Genomic DNA, 16,653 nt, shown 5'->3' on the forward strand with positions numbered 1-16,653 from the left:
GGGGACACTAAATTCCCCCTGTTCCTGGGGTGCATCTGCCAAGACACCGTGCGGTGGGGGAGGCAGGGCAGCCTCCCGAGCTCTTTCCAAGCCTCAACCTGGGCCCTGCTTCTGCCCATTAAAAAAGGAGCTGCTAAGTAGTTGTTGGCAGCTGTGCCCGCCCTGGTCCTGCCAGGCTCAGCCCAGGAGCCAGCTTCCGTGAGAAATCCTTGGCCTAGTCAGGTCCCCAGGCAATCCCAAGTGGGACTCAGGACTTGCCGCCATGCAACTCCATCCTTCTTCCCCGGAAGCTCCGGCATCCTCCAGTTTCCTCTCTGACTCTGCTCCCAGGCGGTGACACATTCCCTTCATTTTCTACAAAGCAGGTTATTTCCCTTTTGGACAAATTTCTAAATCTTTCTAATTAACTAATTGGGTTGGGTTGAAGCCTTGCTCCATTTGTAACCTGTAATTACTAGAAAATTGCCATGGTAACCACACTACTAATTAGCGGCAATTTATCGCCATGGCAACCGGACCATAACAGAGATGTTACCCACAACTCCTTCTTGGCAAGTTGGCGGCACAGTTGGGGAGCAGGTGAGTCGACAGACAGTCGGGGAGCCAGCCTCTTGGGCATCAGCTCCAGCAACCTTTGGATGGGGTCCAAACTGGACTCCGAGGCAGGGGCAGCCTGGTGTCTGTATCCCTTGCTGATGTCACAGAGAAAACTCTACTCCCAAAGGGACATGTAAGTCCTCTTCAAACCAATGAAATCCACCTACTGTGGATGCAGCCCGCACTCCTACTGCCAGGTCGAAGACAAAGGTGTCAGCAAGTGTCTTCACCAGGATCTCTCCCCTCTTCTTCTTCCTCCTCTACGCCCATCTTTTCCTCTTCTTTCTGAGGTTCACATACTGCCTGGGTCTCCCAGGGGGCAGTTAGGAACACTGTCATTTAACCTTCAACAATGATGTTCTAACGAGGAGTTGACTCCACTTTATATCAATGACTTCTTTTTATATTTGAAGCCAACACTTTCTCTCAGGGATAAAGAGTGGGTGGGACTTCAGAGGCTGTGCTGGTGGCGGGCCGGACCACAGGACTGGGGATCAGGAAGTCCAAGTCTGAGCTGTGTGATCTTGGGCACATCACTTAACCTTTCTGGGCTTCTGTTTTCTTGCCTGTGACACAAGACTATTAATAATAACAGCTCCTTCTCAGGGCTCTCATAAATATTAAGTGAGATGGTGTTTAGAAGTTACCTTCAAAAATGTCAGGTGCCACATAGTCATTAGCTGGGACCATTTACCACCTGCTGAGTGAATAATATCACTTTATTTTCCCCCAGCACTTTCAAGCTTCAAAGCCCTCCTTGTTATGCTGTTGGGCTTTGAATGTTCCTCCCTGCCCAGGACTCCCTAGGAATTCTGCCCGCTCTGCCCACCAGGCTGGGCAGGAGGAAGTGGCCCTCATGGCCCCCACCTCCTCCTGCCACGTTGCAGCCCTCCCTCTGTTGATCTGCCCATGCTGCCAGAGCCCCACAGGGCAGCCTTGGTTGTCCTCACAAACTGCACCCCTAGAGCTCTGAACCCTGGTGCTTTGGCAATGCAGACTTGAGTGGGGTTTGGGTGAGGGCAATTCATCTCCTAGGCTGTGTCTGGACTGGCTCTGGGAGCATGGGGTCGGGGCGAGGAAGGAAAAGGCCTCGGGGCTGGAGCACATGGATGAAGCAGCACAGGGATTCCCGGTGCTGGGGAAAGGCCTCAAGATTCTTGCCTGGCCTCTGCCTCTCTGGCTTCAGGAACTTGGGAAGTGGTTCCTCCGGGGCCTCAGTCCCCTGCCCTGTGTGGGTGGGGGAACTTCTGCCCCTGTGGAGGCTGTGAAGGGAGGCCCGTGAGCCACCAGACTTAGGCCCAGGACATGGGTCTGCTGGGATCTTGATGGAAACAGGGTTGCAAAGTCTACCAGCTGCTAAGAACACACAAAATGTAAAAGAGTAGGGCTAGGACAGACGGGAGGCAGGTGGGTTACAGAAGGGGGTATGAGGTGCAGGTCAGGATGGCCACACGGTTTCCCATCCTACATTTTCTGGGAGATTTGGAAACAGAGTTAGCTGGTGTGGGTGTGTGTTGCTCTCAGTGGGCTTCAGATGCTGGGCAGGACCTGGCTCTGCAGTGCATGGGCGTGGAAGGTGCTGGACAAAGGTGCTCCAGCCCTCCCCTTCCTGCCCTAGCTCTGCAGGATGCACCAGGACAGACTCCACCATTGTCCCCAGGGTGGCAGATTTCCAAACCTTGGCCTCTTGACAGTGCAAGAGAGAGGGGTCCCTCTTTACTCCCCAGCAGCGAGGGGGCTGGAAAAAGCGGTTTGAGGTGAGGAGCGGGCACAGGAGTGGCAGGAAGAGTCCCTCTAGTGCCCATGGCTCTGCCCTATGTGCCTCATGCATGTGCACCCCACATGGGTCTCTCAACACCCCAAGGTATGTTTCATCATAACCACTTTCTTTTTAACCGAGAAATAAACATTTGTAGACTTCTCATGTATGTCCTGTTTGAAAGAATGTGTACGTTGTGAAATGGCTCAATCCAGCTGATTGACAAACATACGCATCACCTCAAACTTATCATTTTTTTTGTGTGTGTGTGTGTGGTGAGAACACTTAAAATCTATCCTCTTGGCAATTTTCAAGACTATAATGCATTATTAACTGTAGCCACCATGTTGTACAGTGTCCCTCTGGAACCCATTCCTCTTAAGTAAAACATGTCATTTTTTTGACTATCATCTTCCCAACCCCCGACGGACCCCCAGTACCACTTTCTAGGTGGGAAACAGGAGGAGCAATCACAGCCACTGGGCAGTGGGGTCACAGTCCAATCCACATGCCCTCTCCCCAGGCTGCTTCTCAAACATTTCTGCTAAAGTCTCTCCCAACAGGGAGCAACTTGTACTGGCATGTTGGGGGTGTAGCCCGCAGTGACCCACCATGGGCTTGACATTTCTTTAAAATCTCTTGTGTTAGCTGAGAAAAATGCATACAAAAATAACATTTCTATTCTACAACATATCTATGTTTGTTTTAAAAGAAAAAATGGCATCCCTTTCTGACAGTCTTCAAATGCATCTGACCCCCCTAGGGAAATGGTCCCCGTGTATCCTGGACTCTGGGGACCCCTGGCAGGCTGGCCCCTGATGGCACTCCCTGTGGGTCCTGGCCCCTGCTGAGGAACCGGCCACTCCAGCCCCACCTGGTCCTGGCTGTCAGACCCGTTGTGCTCCTGTTGGAAGGCTGGTGCTGGCCTGGGAAACTGGGAGGCTCCTTGGCCCCCCACCCTGCGGCCCGCAGTGGTGCTGCTGATGGGGATGTGCCAGAAGGCCTCAGCTGGGCTTCAGGCCTCTCCGTCTCCTCCAATAATGACTTCCTATAAATCAGATCTGCCCTCCGCTTGTTCCACGCTGCTCCCAGCCAACGGCAAAACTCCCCACCCGACATCATAAATCCACCTTCATTTTCTTTCCAAATTTCTTTTAAGGCTTCTTTAATCACCACCTTGCAGCCTGGGCAGATGCTCCCTCAAAGAGTGAGGCCAAAATGCAGGGCTCCCAGGGAGGGAGTGAGGCCTGGGGGGACCGGGTCCAGTGGGAAGGAGGGAAGAAAGCTGGGGGGCACGGAGGAGACACCACTGCAGTGCCCCGGGCTGGGGGTCAGGCAGGGAACACACACACAATGCCTCCAGGGTAGGGTGGCCTTTCTTCCCTTTGATGTCCCTTGTGGCCAGGAGACACCCAGCAGAGGGCCCTGGTGTCACTCTGTCAAGGCCCCAGGATAGAAGTGTGTGGGTATTTGTTACTTGCAGCTGGTACTGCCCGTGTGCCAGGCAGTGTACCAGGCGTGCCCCACGTTCATCCCTTTCATTTTCCAGCACCCACCTGTGAGAGCGAGTGCGCTGTCACTGGGAGGGTTCATATCTGCCCACTGCTGCCTGGACTGGAGGGCATGGTGGGTGCGATCAGCACGTGGCAGTGGACCTGTCCTCTGAGCCGTCTGCTAAACTGGCTCATTCAGGAGGCTGAGGGACAGACCCAAGGTCACCAGGTCGCAGATGCAGTGTGGGTACCTTGGTTTCTGCCTTCCCCCTCCTCTGGTTCCATGCCAGGCCCTCTGCCTTGGCGGACCCAGTTCTCAGAATTCTCATGCAGGACCCTGTCCTGGCTCCAGGAAGCCACGCCATTGGAGAAGTTGGGGCTTGCAATTCTCAGGGAGCAGTGACTCTCGCTCTGCTACCCTCCAGGGGCCCTTGAGTCCCCTGAGAGTGGTCAGGATGGCCACTAGATGGCACTGTGACCCAGCAGAGCAGCAGTGGCAGCCAGAATCAATAGAGTCTGGAGAGGAGGCCTCCCCTCCCCCTCCCGCAGAGTCGGACAGCTGGTGCACGGGCAGCGCCTTGGCTCCGCCAGCCACTGCAGTGACCGGGCCTCCCCCTGCTGCCCTGAGCACCCCCAGCCAGGCAGCTGCTTCGGCCCCAACAACCTGGGGTCTGAGCGCCAACGCTTTGGTCTGCATTCCCAGAGGGTGCGGGGCTTTCCCCTTCACAAGTCTGGAGCAGAATTCTGAAGCTGGAGGTCATCAGAAAGGTCAGCTGGCGGTGACAGGTTAGGCATCAAGAAATGGGGTTCTAAGTGTTTGTTTTCTACAAATATCCTATGTGACCTTGGGCGAGTCCCTTTTCTAAGGACCTGTTTCTTCCCTGGGAAAATGCAAGGTTCTCCCAGATGACAGACTTTCTATGCTGTGTGGCTTGCCTGCAGAGGCCCAGCTCCCTGAGTGCACATCTGGCCACAGCTTGCTTCTCTCCCAGCCTGCTCAGGCCTGCTCATCCCTGCTTGCTTCCCTCCTGGCTTCCCAGACCCCCTGGCACCGGCCCGGTACTGAGCACTGGCGACCTGCCCAGAGCCTCAGCCATCAGGCTGGTGCAGCATGGTGGCCCTTACATTTGGGGTCCATTCCTGGGGCTCAAGGGGGCACTGGGGGCTAGTTTTCCAGCCAGATGTCCACATGTCATTAGCTGAGTGACAAAGGGGGGCTTCAGAGTAGTGTTGGGGGGCTTGGCGGGCAGGAAAAGGGTGGGCTGGGGAAGGGGGGCAGACAGAATAGTAACTTGGTGGGCCAAATAGGTTCTTGTCAGCCAAATGGCTTCTGGAAGTCTGCAGAGCTGCTCTAATGTGTCCTCTGGGCACGCCAGCTGCCCTAGCCTCCTCCATACCTCCACAGAAGCTGCGGTCCCCTCCTTGGGCTGCCCCATTCTTCCCGCACAGCCAGGCACAGTTGGCTGATGCTCCCATCCCATTCCTGCTCCTCAGCTGTCTCTGCTCGGCCCCCCCCCCCCCCCCCCCCCCGGGTTCCATGCCAGCCCAGCCAGCATCAACAATGCCCCCTTCATGCTCAAACCTCCTGAATTCTTCCATTCTGTGTACAACCCTCTCTCCCAGTCCTTACCTCCCTTCCATCTCATCATTTTCAAGTGCTCCACCCCCACCCCCAACCTACCCCCATCTCCTGCAAGATCAAGGCACTTAATTGCCAAGCCAGTCCAGTGCACAGAACTGGGAAGTACTCAGCAAAATTGACGGTACCAATCTAGGCTTAAGCGCCTGCCTGTTTATTCCTTTTCCCAGGGAAACGTGGTTTATTACTGACACTCAGCCTTTCCGCGGTACATTCACACGCGGAGCTCTTAGGCACTTTGATGGGGCTTGAGCTGTGTAAACTATTTTATTGTCTAGTCATTTGTCCCCACAAACTTTGCCAGACAGGTCAACATTAATCTCCGCCTTTCACCGAAGTGGAAAGTTGGCTAGAGAAGGGCATAATCAACTCCGGGGAGACACAGACAACCTTTTCTGGGTAGGACTTTGAGATGATGCCACCAGTCATGTGTCTGGAGGCAGGGGGATGGCCCAAATGAATCCTCAAGTATCCTTCCGGCCGCAGGATTGGGATTCGGGCTGACTGTGGCTTTGGAAGGCTCTTTGATACAAGGTGGGGTGGGTAAATGGAGAAGGTCAACCACTGAAAATTTCTACACCCCAAGTTCAGGGCAGGTGTGAATGAGGCCCAAGCACCTGTGAGAAGTGTTGTGTACAGCCTTGGCTTCTTGATTTTTGGCACCCCAAACAGGAACTGGATTGCTCTGCCATCAGCAGTCTATTGGCAGATTATCAGAGTTTAGTCAGCAGCCGTGCTGGAATTAGAAAAACAGCCTTCCCTAGAAAGATCTCCCTGTCAAAGACTCTGACAATAGTCCCCCATCCAGAAAGATGGGGGGAGGGGGAGCATGCCGTCAGAAAAAATGCTGGAGAGGTTCTGGAACAAGAACACAGTTCTTTGAGCTCAGTTATCCAAGACAGGACCCAGCCGAAGCTTAGGGATTTAGCACTCAATTCCTGGCCGCTTACAAGTAAATAATTTCATCTGCTATTTGGCAATAAAGAATGCTTTAAATCTTGGCTTTGGTGATGGGTCCGTTTTCTCCTACAGAAACTGGTCGCCCATCATTGGGGACACTGCTGGGAATGGGGCACAAGGTTCCAGGGACAGGATCATGTGGTGGTGGTCTCACCCCACTTTCTGGCAACCTCTGATGCCTGGTGTCCCCTGCTGGCCCCCAAAGCTCAGGCCTGCCAAATGTCACATCCACACTTGGAGAGACAGGGTTGGAGGAGCGCCTTGTGCAAGGTGGGGTGGAACAAAGCCTTCATCCTCCCCTCAGCAGGGACATAAGCTCATCTGTCCTGTGGTCTCTGATGAATTAGACTCAACTTTTCAGGGACTTGGACCCCAGCCCCTGACCCTCTGCTCACAGCCTCCATGTCCCTTTGCATACCTGTGTATTTGCTGACCCCGGCCTCAGCAGCCACATCTCTGAGTGCAAGAATGCCCCGGGACAGGTCACTGGCCTCGGGGTCCATTTCAATGAGGGCATCAGGACCCACGTTACCATAGGCATAATTGGCGATGTAGATAGAGTAGCGTCCGGAGCCCTGAGGAAGAGGAGAAGGAGGTGGGTGAGGAGCCCATCCCAGGTGTCCCCAGAAAATCGCCCCCTCCCCAGGCCCATAGCTGGGTTGGGTTCTGGGTTGGGCAGGCTGTGTGCACCACCTCTCCAGGGGGCTTTTCACAAAGGCTGTGATGAGTGACACCCGCCCCCAGGCGGACAACAAAGCAGCCCTGCTTCTCCTTCCATCCTGTTCCAGAAGAACACATCCCTCCCTCTCCCCCACAACCACCTTTTTATAGACAATTTTCTAATGTGCCTCCCTCCAGCTGAGCTCTCTCCAGCTGCCAGCCAGGGTAGCTGCTCAATAAATATTTGCTGATTGATTGATCTACCAATTCCCATTATTCTCAGTCTCTCTCTCTCCCATTCAAGCCCACTCCAGCCAAGATGACAAGCAAATTCTGGAGCCTTCTCCCTCTCCTTCTTCCCACCCTGTGATTCTCCATTCTTCTATTTTGGTAGCCGGAGAGGCTACAGATTTGCAGGGATCTTCCTTCTCTCTTCCATCCCCTTCTTCTCCCCGTATTACCAAAAAGAAAGATTGCTTCTGCCTTTATAATACTGTCTCAATTTTTTCTCCCTTTGCATCCAAGAGAAGCCCTGGGCACCAGAGAGCCTCTTGCTGTCGCCATTCTCTCCTGTAGTCCAAAGCATTGCTGATAAAAGATTCTTCTCTGCCTGTTATTATAATAGTGTTATTTTTTTTCAATGGATGCTCCCTTCTTCCCAAGAGATCCACACAACTTCTGAATCAGTTTTCTAGTTTTCCATTTATACTTTTCTATTACTTCCCCTCTAGCAAATATTTCTTGAGCTCCAATTATGGGCAAGGTGCTCTACAAAAATGTGCAGAAGAAAAGCCCCTGTCCTTAGGTGGCATCGAGTCTAGTTTGAAAGGCAAGACATACAAAAGGACACAAGAGAAAAAGTTGTGCTTGAGGCAACCAGAACCCTTGTCCCACTGTCTGGTCACTGTTTTACACGTTCTTATGAAAACCATTTTCTTTGGGGGAAGCTGATCAAGAGCCACTTTGGTCTGTGTAATAGGTGGGTGAGGATAGAAAAGGAATTTGGGGTCTCTGGGGGAAACAGAGGCATCAATAAGCACACAAGTGCATGGCAGATTCTGTCAGGACTTTTGGGGGGCACAGAAATGGTGCTTCTAACACAGAGGAACACTTCCTTGCCATGGGAAGTGCGGAAAAGGTTTTCTTTTCTTTTTTTTTTTATGGTCACTGGGGATTGAACTCAGGGGCACTTGGCCACTGAGCCACATCCCCAGCCCCATTTTGTATTATATTTAGAGACAGGGTTGCTTAGTGCCTCACTCTTGCTGAGGCTGGCTTTGAACTCGAGATTCTCCTGTCTCAGCCTCCCGAGCCACCAGGATTATAGGCATGCACCACTGTGCCTGGCTTGGTAAAGGTTTTCCAAGAGGAGTCTTGGTCAGGTGAAGTGGAGGGGAAAGAACCTTCCAGGCAGAGATGAGAAAGAATGGTGTATGCAGGGAAAGCCCAGGCAGTTGGTTCAAAGCTGCTGGACTGTGAATCAGTGTCAAGGGGTGGCTCTGGTAAGGGGGTGAAGCTGCTCCCCCTCAGTGTGGGTTACCTATGTCTCTAGTCTGCTCCTTAGGTATGCTTTACCTATCCTGATACTCAAAGTGGTCCTTGGACCACAGCATTGGTGATATGTGTGGGCATGTTAGAAATATAGAATCTCAGCACTTCCCAGGCCTGCTCAATCAGAATCTGCCTTTTAACAAAATCCCACGGGTCCTAGGTGAAACCGAAGTTTGAGATGCACTGCTTCAAAACATGCCTTTTTATTTATTTATTTTTTATACTGATGATTGAACCCAGGGGCACTTTGCCACTGAGCTACATCTCCAGCACTTTAATTTTTTATCTTGAGGCAAGGTCTTGCTAAGTTGCCAAGGCTGGCCTTGAACGTGGACTCCTCCTGACTCAGCCTCTTGAGTCACTGGGATTGCAGGTGTGTGCCATTGTGTCTGGCTAAAACATGCCTTTTTGATTAAGAAAGAACTCTGAAGGGGTCTCACCCATGGCAGGAGCTTCATGTGTGGGCTGGTTGGATGAAGAGTGGATGCAGGAGGCCAAATGGGAAAGTGTAACTACTCCAAACCATTTCTAACCCCACCAGCTGTTAGCAAGCTCATCAACAAATGGGCAATTAAGCCCAAATGAACTGAAATGCACTTTGGTAGAAATTAGGAGATTTATAAATTTCAGTTATACCTAATTTCTTACTTCAATTTATTGGAGTGATAAAGCAGATAAACATAGATGTGTTATAGTTGTAGAAGATTGCAGAAATTCACATGTGAACTTAATCACAATAATTCCTAGACGGTGGGATGATTCCAAGGGGAAGGAGGGTGTTTCTGGAGAGTTTTCTGTGCTTTGGCTTATATCAGAACCACTTGGGGGCTTGTTATAACACATGCTGGGCTTGATCACTACAGGTTCTGATTAAGACGTCTGGAGTGGACCCTGAGAATGTGCATATCTAACAAGTTCCCAGGTGAAGTGGATGCTGCTGGTCTCTAAACCCCATGTGGAGAACCGCTGGTCTGGGGCCATCAGCCTGGGTCCAGCCTCAACCCACTAACTGGCTCCACATCCCTGGGCACATCCCTCCCCAACTGCGGGTTGCATCTCTGCACATGCTAAATGAGGATCAGATTCCCCCTGCTTCCTGGCAGGGTTGTTGAGAAGATGAAATGAGACAACGTATGTGAAAGGTCTTTGAAAAGATAAAAATGCTATATAAACATGAGGCATAATCATTATCGACCAGGGAACGCTTCTTGTAAGAGATCGGCTTTGAGCACAGTCTGGAAAGGTGGTGAGTGAGGAGGCAGCTGTGGATAAAGGACAGGAGCTCAGGTGCTCCAGGGTTGGGGCAGAGAATGAAGGAGAAGTATGTGAGGAGGGGAAGGGAACAGCATGTGGCGTTCCATGGCTCTCAACTTTCAGCCTGCATCAGAATCCCCTGCAGGGCTAGAGGAACCCAGGATTGCTGGGCCCATCTGCGTTTCTGATTCTGTCGAGTCTGGAAGGTGGAGTCGGGTGGGATCTGAGAATTATCACGTCTAACAACGCTCATGCTATTGGTCTGGGGATGACCACCTGGCCAGGTAGCCACCGAGCCCCCTGATAGGGATTGCAGAGCTAAAGGGGGATTATTCGGGTGAATGCTGTAATACCAGCTGTGGTTAGAAATGTGTGTCTGATCATTTCACCCAGAGACAGGGTAGCAGAGGGTAAAAAGGTTGTCTGTGGCATTCTGGGGCAGGCAGGGCTCAATTCCTGGCTTTGCCTGCCACTTTCCATGGGACCAATGTCAAGCTGCTGCACTGCTCGAAGCCTTAGTTTCTGTATGTGTGCAATGGTATACAGACAGCCTCTACATCATAGGCTTCCTATAAGGACTCCTGCCCCGAGGGCTGTCAATCACTCAGCACAGGGCGGGGCAAGCTGTTAGTCTAGTCCAATAAGCATGAGCTGTTCTTATCATGGTCCCCATACTCCTGTTTTCCTCCACCACAACCCATTCCTCTCTCTCAGCTTCCACACTGGTCTTGGCCTCTCCCCACTCCTCCCTCACAGTTTTCAGGCCCCAGGATGGTGGTGACTGGAGTCCAGAAGCAGCTCCTCCCCGGTGCCTACTGCCTGCAGGGCTCTGGCTTGGGAGGCTGGCAGCTAGGGCTGAGAGGGGGCACCTTCTGCGGTGCCAGGGTTTTTTTTTTTTTCCATTTCGCATGGAGCCTTTGTCCTGTGGTTAATTGTGTGGGTGTGCAGATGACCTTGTTAGGACAAAGAGTGCATCTCCGATTAACCTTCACGCCCCTCCCTCCAGTTCTCAGAGAAGTTTCTCGCTTTAGCTAGAGCGGGAAGCCTTTGTCCTGACCCAGGCGGACAGGAAGCCAGGAGGAGCGGGGCAGGAGGCCCCAGCTGTGGCCAGGCCGGGCACCCCTTTACCCTTCCCATTCTCGGGGGCTGTTCACAGAGTCGCCTTGCCGTCCCCTCCCACCAGGCGGGCGTCCAGGTGGCACCGATTCAGGTCAGGGCTCAATGCAGCTTCACAGCCCAGCACCAGCTTGTTAAGAAATAAATATTTATACCTGGCACCTGCCTTCTCCCAAGGCCTGGAGGCCCCTGCTGTGAAGATTCACGCTGAATCCCCAATCCCCTTGGTGCCATCTCCATCCAAAATGAGCCCAGCCCCTCGGCCCTGCCCTAGAACGGGGGCCAGAGAGGCTCCTGTGGAAACAGGGCAGCAGCTGGGACCCTATTCAGTGGTGTCTGTTTATAAAGCCAAGGAGGTGGGTGGCAGGGGAGCAGGTGACAGGAGGGATAAATCACCTCCACAGCAAGCCTCCAGCTCTGGCTAGGTCTTCTGGGACCCAAGCCTGGGCAGGCGGCTACTCCCCACATGGGGCAGACGGCTGCAGCTGCTCCTGCCCTCCCAGCTCCGCCAGAGTTCTCCATGCGTTTTAGGGGAGGGGGCACTAGCAGGGCAGAGGGTGCTGATGGAGCTATCGATTAGCTCAAGTGCCTGCACATTCTGGCAGCCCCGTAGCTGCCTGCCTCTGAGCCCCTCTGTGGTGCCTTCATTAGTTCCATACATGTTTCCAGGGGGCCAGGGCTCAAGGCCCAGCACATGGGAGGCACTTGCACATATTGGCTGAATGAATCAATGGATGAACGAGCACGAGGATTAGAGCTGGAATATTTTTGCTTCATGTCCTAGCTGTGCCACTAATGTCTTTTGAGTCCCCAGGTTAAGTCACTGCTGCAAGTTGGGCCTCAAGAGTCTAATGGACACAACGATGACACACCTGGCTGCTTCCACACAGGTGGCTGGAAGGGCTCCATGGGAGTAAGGATGCGAAAGGTACGTCAGGACTCACCCTGCAAGTCTCGGCTGTGAGTACTTAGTACCTGCCTCGTGTAAGACCCTGTGGGAGCTACCAGGGATGTGCAGCCTGGGCAAGGCAGCTGTCACCATTCTGTCAGAGGACATCTACCCGGTGGCTCCTCTCCTGGCTGTCACATCATCGTGTGCTTCCACTTCTTCCCAGGCCCCCATGTGCCCCTGCACTCACCTTCCTGTCCACACAGGCCACAGAGCGTCCGGCAAACAGGCTGGCCACGCCCCGGGCCACATTGACCTCGTCACTCAGGATGTCTTCCCACCGGTTATTGCGGAACTTGAACAGTTTGTCTGTGTATGTGGCCACCCCTGGAGAGAGGAGGAAGGGAGGATCAGATTGGATGGACCAGGGTACAGATTCTGGCCTCTGGGTGTGTCTCCTGGGACCTGCCACAAGGTGGCTGGGACCATGGTGGTCCTTAGTGGCAAGCGAGACCTCAAGTAGCTGAGACTGTGCTATTTGGGGTGCTTAGGTGTTTTCCTTGTGAATTGACCCTCTGGTTGGCCCTGGAAGAGGTAGTGGGCTTAGGCTGAGGGAGACAGGACAACGGTTATGAACTTGGGGTTTAGAGCAAATGAGAGGAGGCACAATCTCATTTCTGCCTCGATTCTACTTCTAGGTTCCAGATTTTTGGTTAAGTTGCTTGGGACCAGTTTTTGTCTGTAAATGAGGACGACAATAATAACTACAGTCAAGTTTACTGCAAGGAATAAATGAGATGCTGCACATGAAAGGTTTGGCACAGTGCCCCCCAAAATGGTAGCTGCTATTAGATAGAAATGATTTCCCCATTTTATAGATGAGCTACTCTCCGAAGTCCTATAGAGACGTGAGCTGTGCACTGCAGGGGTTTGGTGAGAGTCAGTGACTTTGTGAGTGTGAATGAGTGCTCAGGGTCAGACTGTGCAAGTGTGTGTAAGAGAACAAGTGAGTAGCAGGAGAGAATGGGCGTGCAAACGTGTGCATGTGTGGGTGTGGGAAAGTGAGGGACGGAGTGTGAGGGGTTGTGAGTGTGGCGTTGAGGAGAGAGAAGCGGATCCCAGTCCCTCGAGTGGCTCAGCCCAGGGATGACAAAGGACCTCTAGGCTGCAGTTTTCTTATCTGTGGAAGAAAAAGGCAGTGGCAACCACATTCCAGTTTACTGAGAGGGTCTGCAGTGTGATTGTAGGGGAGGTTTCTGGGGATCCACAGGTGCGGGTCGGCCCAGCGCTGTGTGGCCGGGGAGGGAGGCCAGCAGGGAAACTGAAGCACTGGTGAGTTCCTCATCCTCTGGCGCTGGTTTCCTCATCTGAGAACTGTGATAAGAGCTGTGCCTCATGCACACTGTCGCTGTGGGCGTCACATAAGAAAACACACACGAAGCCCTGGTCACAGGTCCTGTAGGCAGGGCAGTGGCAGCTTGACACCACCGCAGGCCCAGGGCCCCTCACAGAAACCCCTGGGGCCCAAATGTGTCTAGAAATTTAGATTTTTATCTCAGACAGGTAACGCTGGGCGCATACCATGGGTTATATAACACCCCAGCAGGGACTGGGGGTGGCACCCCATAATTAAACACATTAATATTTCTGCAGTGAAACATGAATATTCACATTAAGTGGGATAAATAAAGCTTATAAATAGTTCACATCGGCTCGGGCTATGTTTTGCTAACTATGCATTGAATTTCCCACAAACTTAAATAACAGCGCTTGAGGCTTTCGGAGTGTTCTGGACTTCAGGACAGTGGAGAAGGGGCTTGAACTTGGGCTGCTGTCATCCGAGCTGTTCTGAAAGCAGTGGTGAGCTTGTCCTTGCTTCCAGATGCCTGGGAGCCTCTGAGGATGGCCCTTGTAGGTTTTTGGATCTCCAGCCTTCACCAACAACAAGCAATGCTTGTCCGTCTCTGTCAAACCAGGGACCCCTCAGCTGGCTTGGTCCCTTCCTGAAGTGCCTTGGTTACACTCCACCAAAGCTTGGGCCAAGAAGCAGCTGCTGGCAGCTGGAGCTGGCAGAGCTTGGATGGGCACCTCCGGATTCAGTGTGAGAAATTTCTGAAGCCCCCATTAAGATTCTGCCTCAGCTAGACAAGAAGAAAAAAATAGGCCATGGCTCATCATCTCTAGTTCCCAAAGTGTGCTTTGTGGAACCCTGGTCCATGCCAGCTGCCTGGAGAAAGGATTCCACATTCATTTGAGTTTGGAAAAGACTACACACTTGCCTAACTCCTAAATATTTTCAACAGACGTCCGTCTACTAAAACTTTGAAAACTCCTGCAATAAATCACCCTCTTAATTTTTATTGAGTCCTGTCTTTCCCACACATATTGGCCATGGAAACCCTTTGGAAGCCCACCTATTTAGTGCCCCATAGAACCAGCACCCATCTTAGTATGTTGCTGTCCTAGGAGGCTGAGCAGGCTCTGGGCTTTGTTGGCCAGAGGAATTTGGGGTGCCATGTGCTCTTAGCGTCTCTCCCTTGCCAGCCTCCTGGCTCTGAGCTCACCAGGGACGTCCAGAAGAATAAACTAATTAAGGTAAAATGTGCAACAGCGATGCAGAGTCTTGTAGATCATAAACGGGAACGGCAAAATCAATGGCAGCCCTTCTGCAGGCAGAGGCCCGGAGGCCTGGGCGACAGGAGGGATGGGAGCCTGTGATTTAGGAAGAGCAAACGCGCTGGCAGCTGCAACCTGGGTAATTAGGTGTGTCAGGAAGACAGATCAACAGCGAGCTGTGCGGGTCGATGGCACAGGCAATAAACACCCAGCACTAGCCCCTGGCCCGTGTCAGCGTGCACGCCCACCTCCTGGCTCCTTGTAGTGGTGGCACTCTGCCCTGCGGCCCCTCACCAAGGCAGGGACAGGCTGCTCGGGGAGTGGAGAGGCTGTTAGGAGCAGCAGAGGGGGACTCTCTTGGATCCCTGGGAGAGACAGGAGGGCATTCATGGGCAGGGTGGGCTTTCTGGATAGCCCACAGGCCCCAGGAGAGGCAAGTCTTGGAATTCCCATTCCACGCCTTGACATTCAAGGAGCTTGGAAGGTCTGAGTCCAGTGGTGCTTCCAGTTGCTGATAGGTGACCAGGGTGGGAAGGCCCAGTGGGTGGGGCTCAGGTTCTCACCATGCACTGCCAGGTGCTGTGTGAGGCAGCGGGGAGGGACTGTGTCTGTCCCTGACCCAGGGTGCTTAGAGTGTTGGACACAGAAGGGTGGGCAGAGGAAATGCCATGGGTCAGTGGTAAAGCTGGTACTAGTTAACACTTTCTATGTGCAGGCACATCACACAGAGTCACTCACTCACCCCATGAGGTAGGTACTGTTTTCATGTCCACTGTACAGACGAAGTATCTGACATACAGGAGAAGGCAACTTGCCTAATATCCCACAGAGACCAGCAGGGCAGGACTACATAATATACCTGAACACGCCATGAAATCAGGATGGACGAGGTCCCTGTAACCAGGGAGGGCTTTCTGAGGGAGGAGGCAGCCGAACTGACTTGGAGGGCCATACTCCTGGGTGTGTGGCACTTCGTATGGTCAGACTCTGCACAAAGCACTTTCCTTTTTCATAATCCTCATCTCATCCAAACCCTCTAATCCCGTTTTACAGATGGAGAAATTGAGGGTTCGAGAGGTTAAGTCCATTGCCCAGTGTCCCAGAGCTGGCGAGCGGTGGAGACAGAGTTGAAGCCAGATCTCTCTGGGTGCAGAGCCAATGCTGAGCACTGTGCTCCACAGCTCACAGGGTGGCAAGAGACAGGCATGGGGGGATCCTGGGTTTGCCCAGAGAGGAGGGTGTGTGCAGGTGGAGGAGGAGAAACATGCAGGGCAGGGGGACCCAGTAATTCCTTGGATGAGGACAAAGGGGCAAGGTGGCTTCTGGTCTGGGGGTGTCATGGGGAGACAGTGTTTGCAGAAAGATTACACCGGCGGTGGAGGAGGGTTGGATGGGCTGGCCTGGGAGAAAATGCAGGGGTGGCCACTGGGGTAGGCGCTCCAGCCTGGTTTGTGGGGCAGCCCTGGGAGGGGGGAGGAAGCTCTGGGTACAGGAGGCCACGGCAGAAAGGGCAGGGGCTGGCCGGGTGAGACCCTGGGGCATCCACGGTGGGGATTCCAGCAGGGATGCTGGGCCAGCTGAGGCCTGTGTGGGGGGTGGGTGGGAGGAGCTTGGCTTCAGACAGTTTGCATTTGAGGTGGTCACAGGTGGGCAATAAGGCACATGCAAGAGGTCACTGGTCTTGAGGGATGACAGCTTACTGAGCAGCGGGCTGGAGCGGGAAAAGGAGAGGACCAGGCCGGGCACTGAGCCCCCGTGGTAGCCTCATTTGGGGCACAGGCAGGAGGGGCAGAGAAGGAGGAGTTGTCCCACACATCAAAAAGGGAAAGGAGCTTCCTGAGGAAGACCAGAGCGTCCAGGACAGCGCTGTCCATCAGGCAAACAGCGCTCCATTCACTGCCCCTTCACCCACCCCTGCACACCAGCTTTGCCCCCAGAGGGCTGTCTGGAGCCTCTGGAAGCAGGGGTCAGGGCCATCAGGGCTCTTCCTAAGGGTCACTGGCGTTATGCCCTCTCAGGGTTGCTAGGGAGGCGACTTGACTGTGACCTGAAACTGGGGGGCAAAGAAGAGTGAGAAGGCGTGTGTGGCAGGGCAGAGGTCTCAGCCTCCAACCTCACT

The 16,653-nt window shown here is 53.3% G+C and overlaps 1 protein-coding gene across 6 annotated transcripts in view; it reads right to left on the reverse strand.

The window, feature by feature from the left end:
* The window catches only part of Crtac1 (cartilage acidic protein 1), a 134,627-nt gene that overhangs the window by 28,129 nt on the left and 89,845 nt on the right, over positions 1-16,653 (reverse strand). For all 6 annotated transcript variants that reach the window (XM_046450531.2, XM_046450533.2, XM_058581192.1 and 3 more), the window contains exons 4-5: positions 12,169-12,305; positions 6,867-7,023 (exon numbers count right to left, since the gene is read on the reverse strand). In XM_046450531.2, the coding sequence (XP_046306487.1) occupies positions 6,867-7,023; positions 12,169-12,305 (294 nt within the window). The remainder of the gene's footprint in view (positions 1-6,866; positions 7,024-12,168; positions 12,306-16,653) is intronic.

The sequence above is a fragment of the Marmota monax genome, unplaced genomic scaffold (genome assembly GCF_021218885.2).
Source record: "Marmota monax isolate L192 unplaced genomic scaffold, Marmota_monax_Labrador192_F-V1.1 WCK01_AAM20220418_F8-fsc00004, whole genome shotgun sequence".
Lineage (NCBI taxonomy): Eukaryota > Metazoa > Chordata > Mammalia > Rodentia > Sciuridae > Marmota > Marmota monax.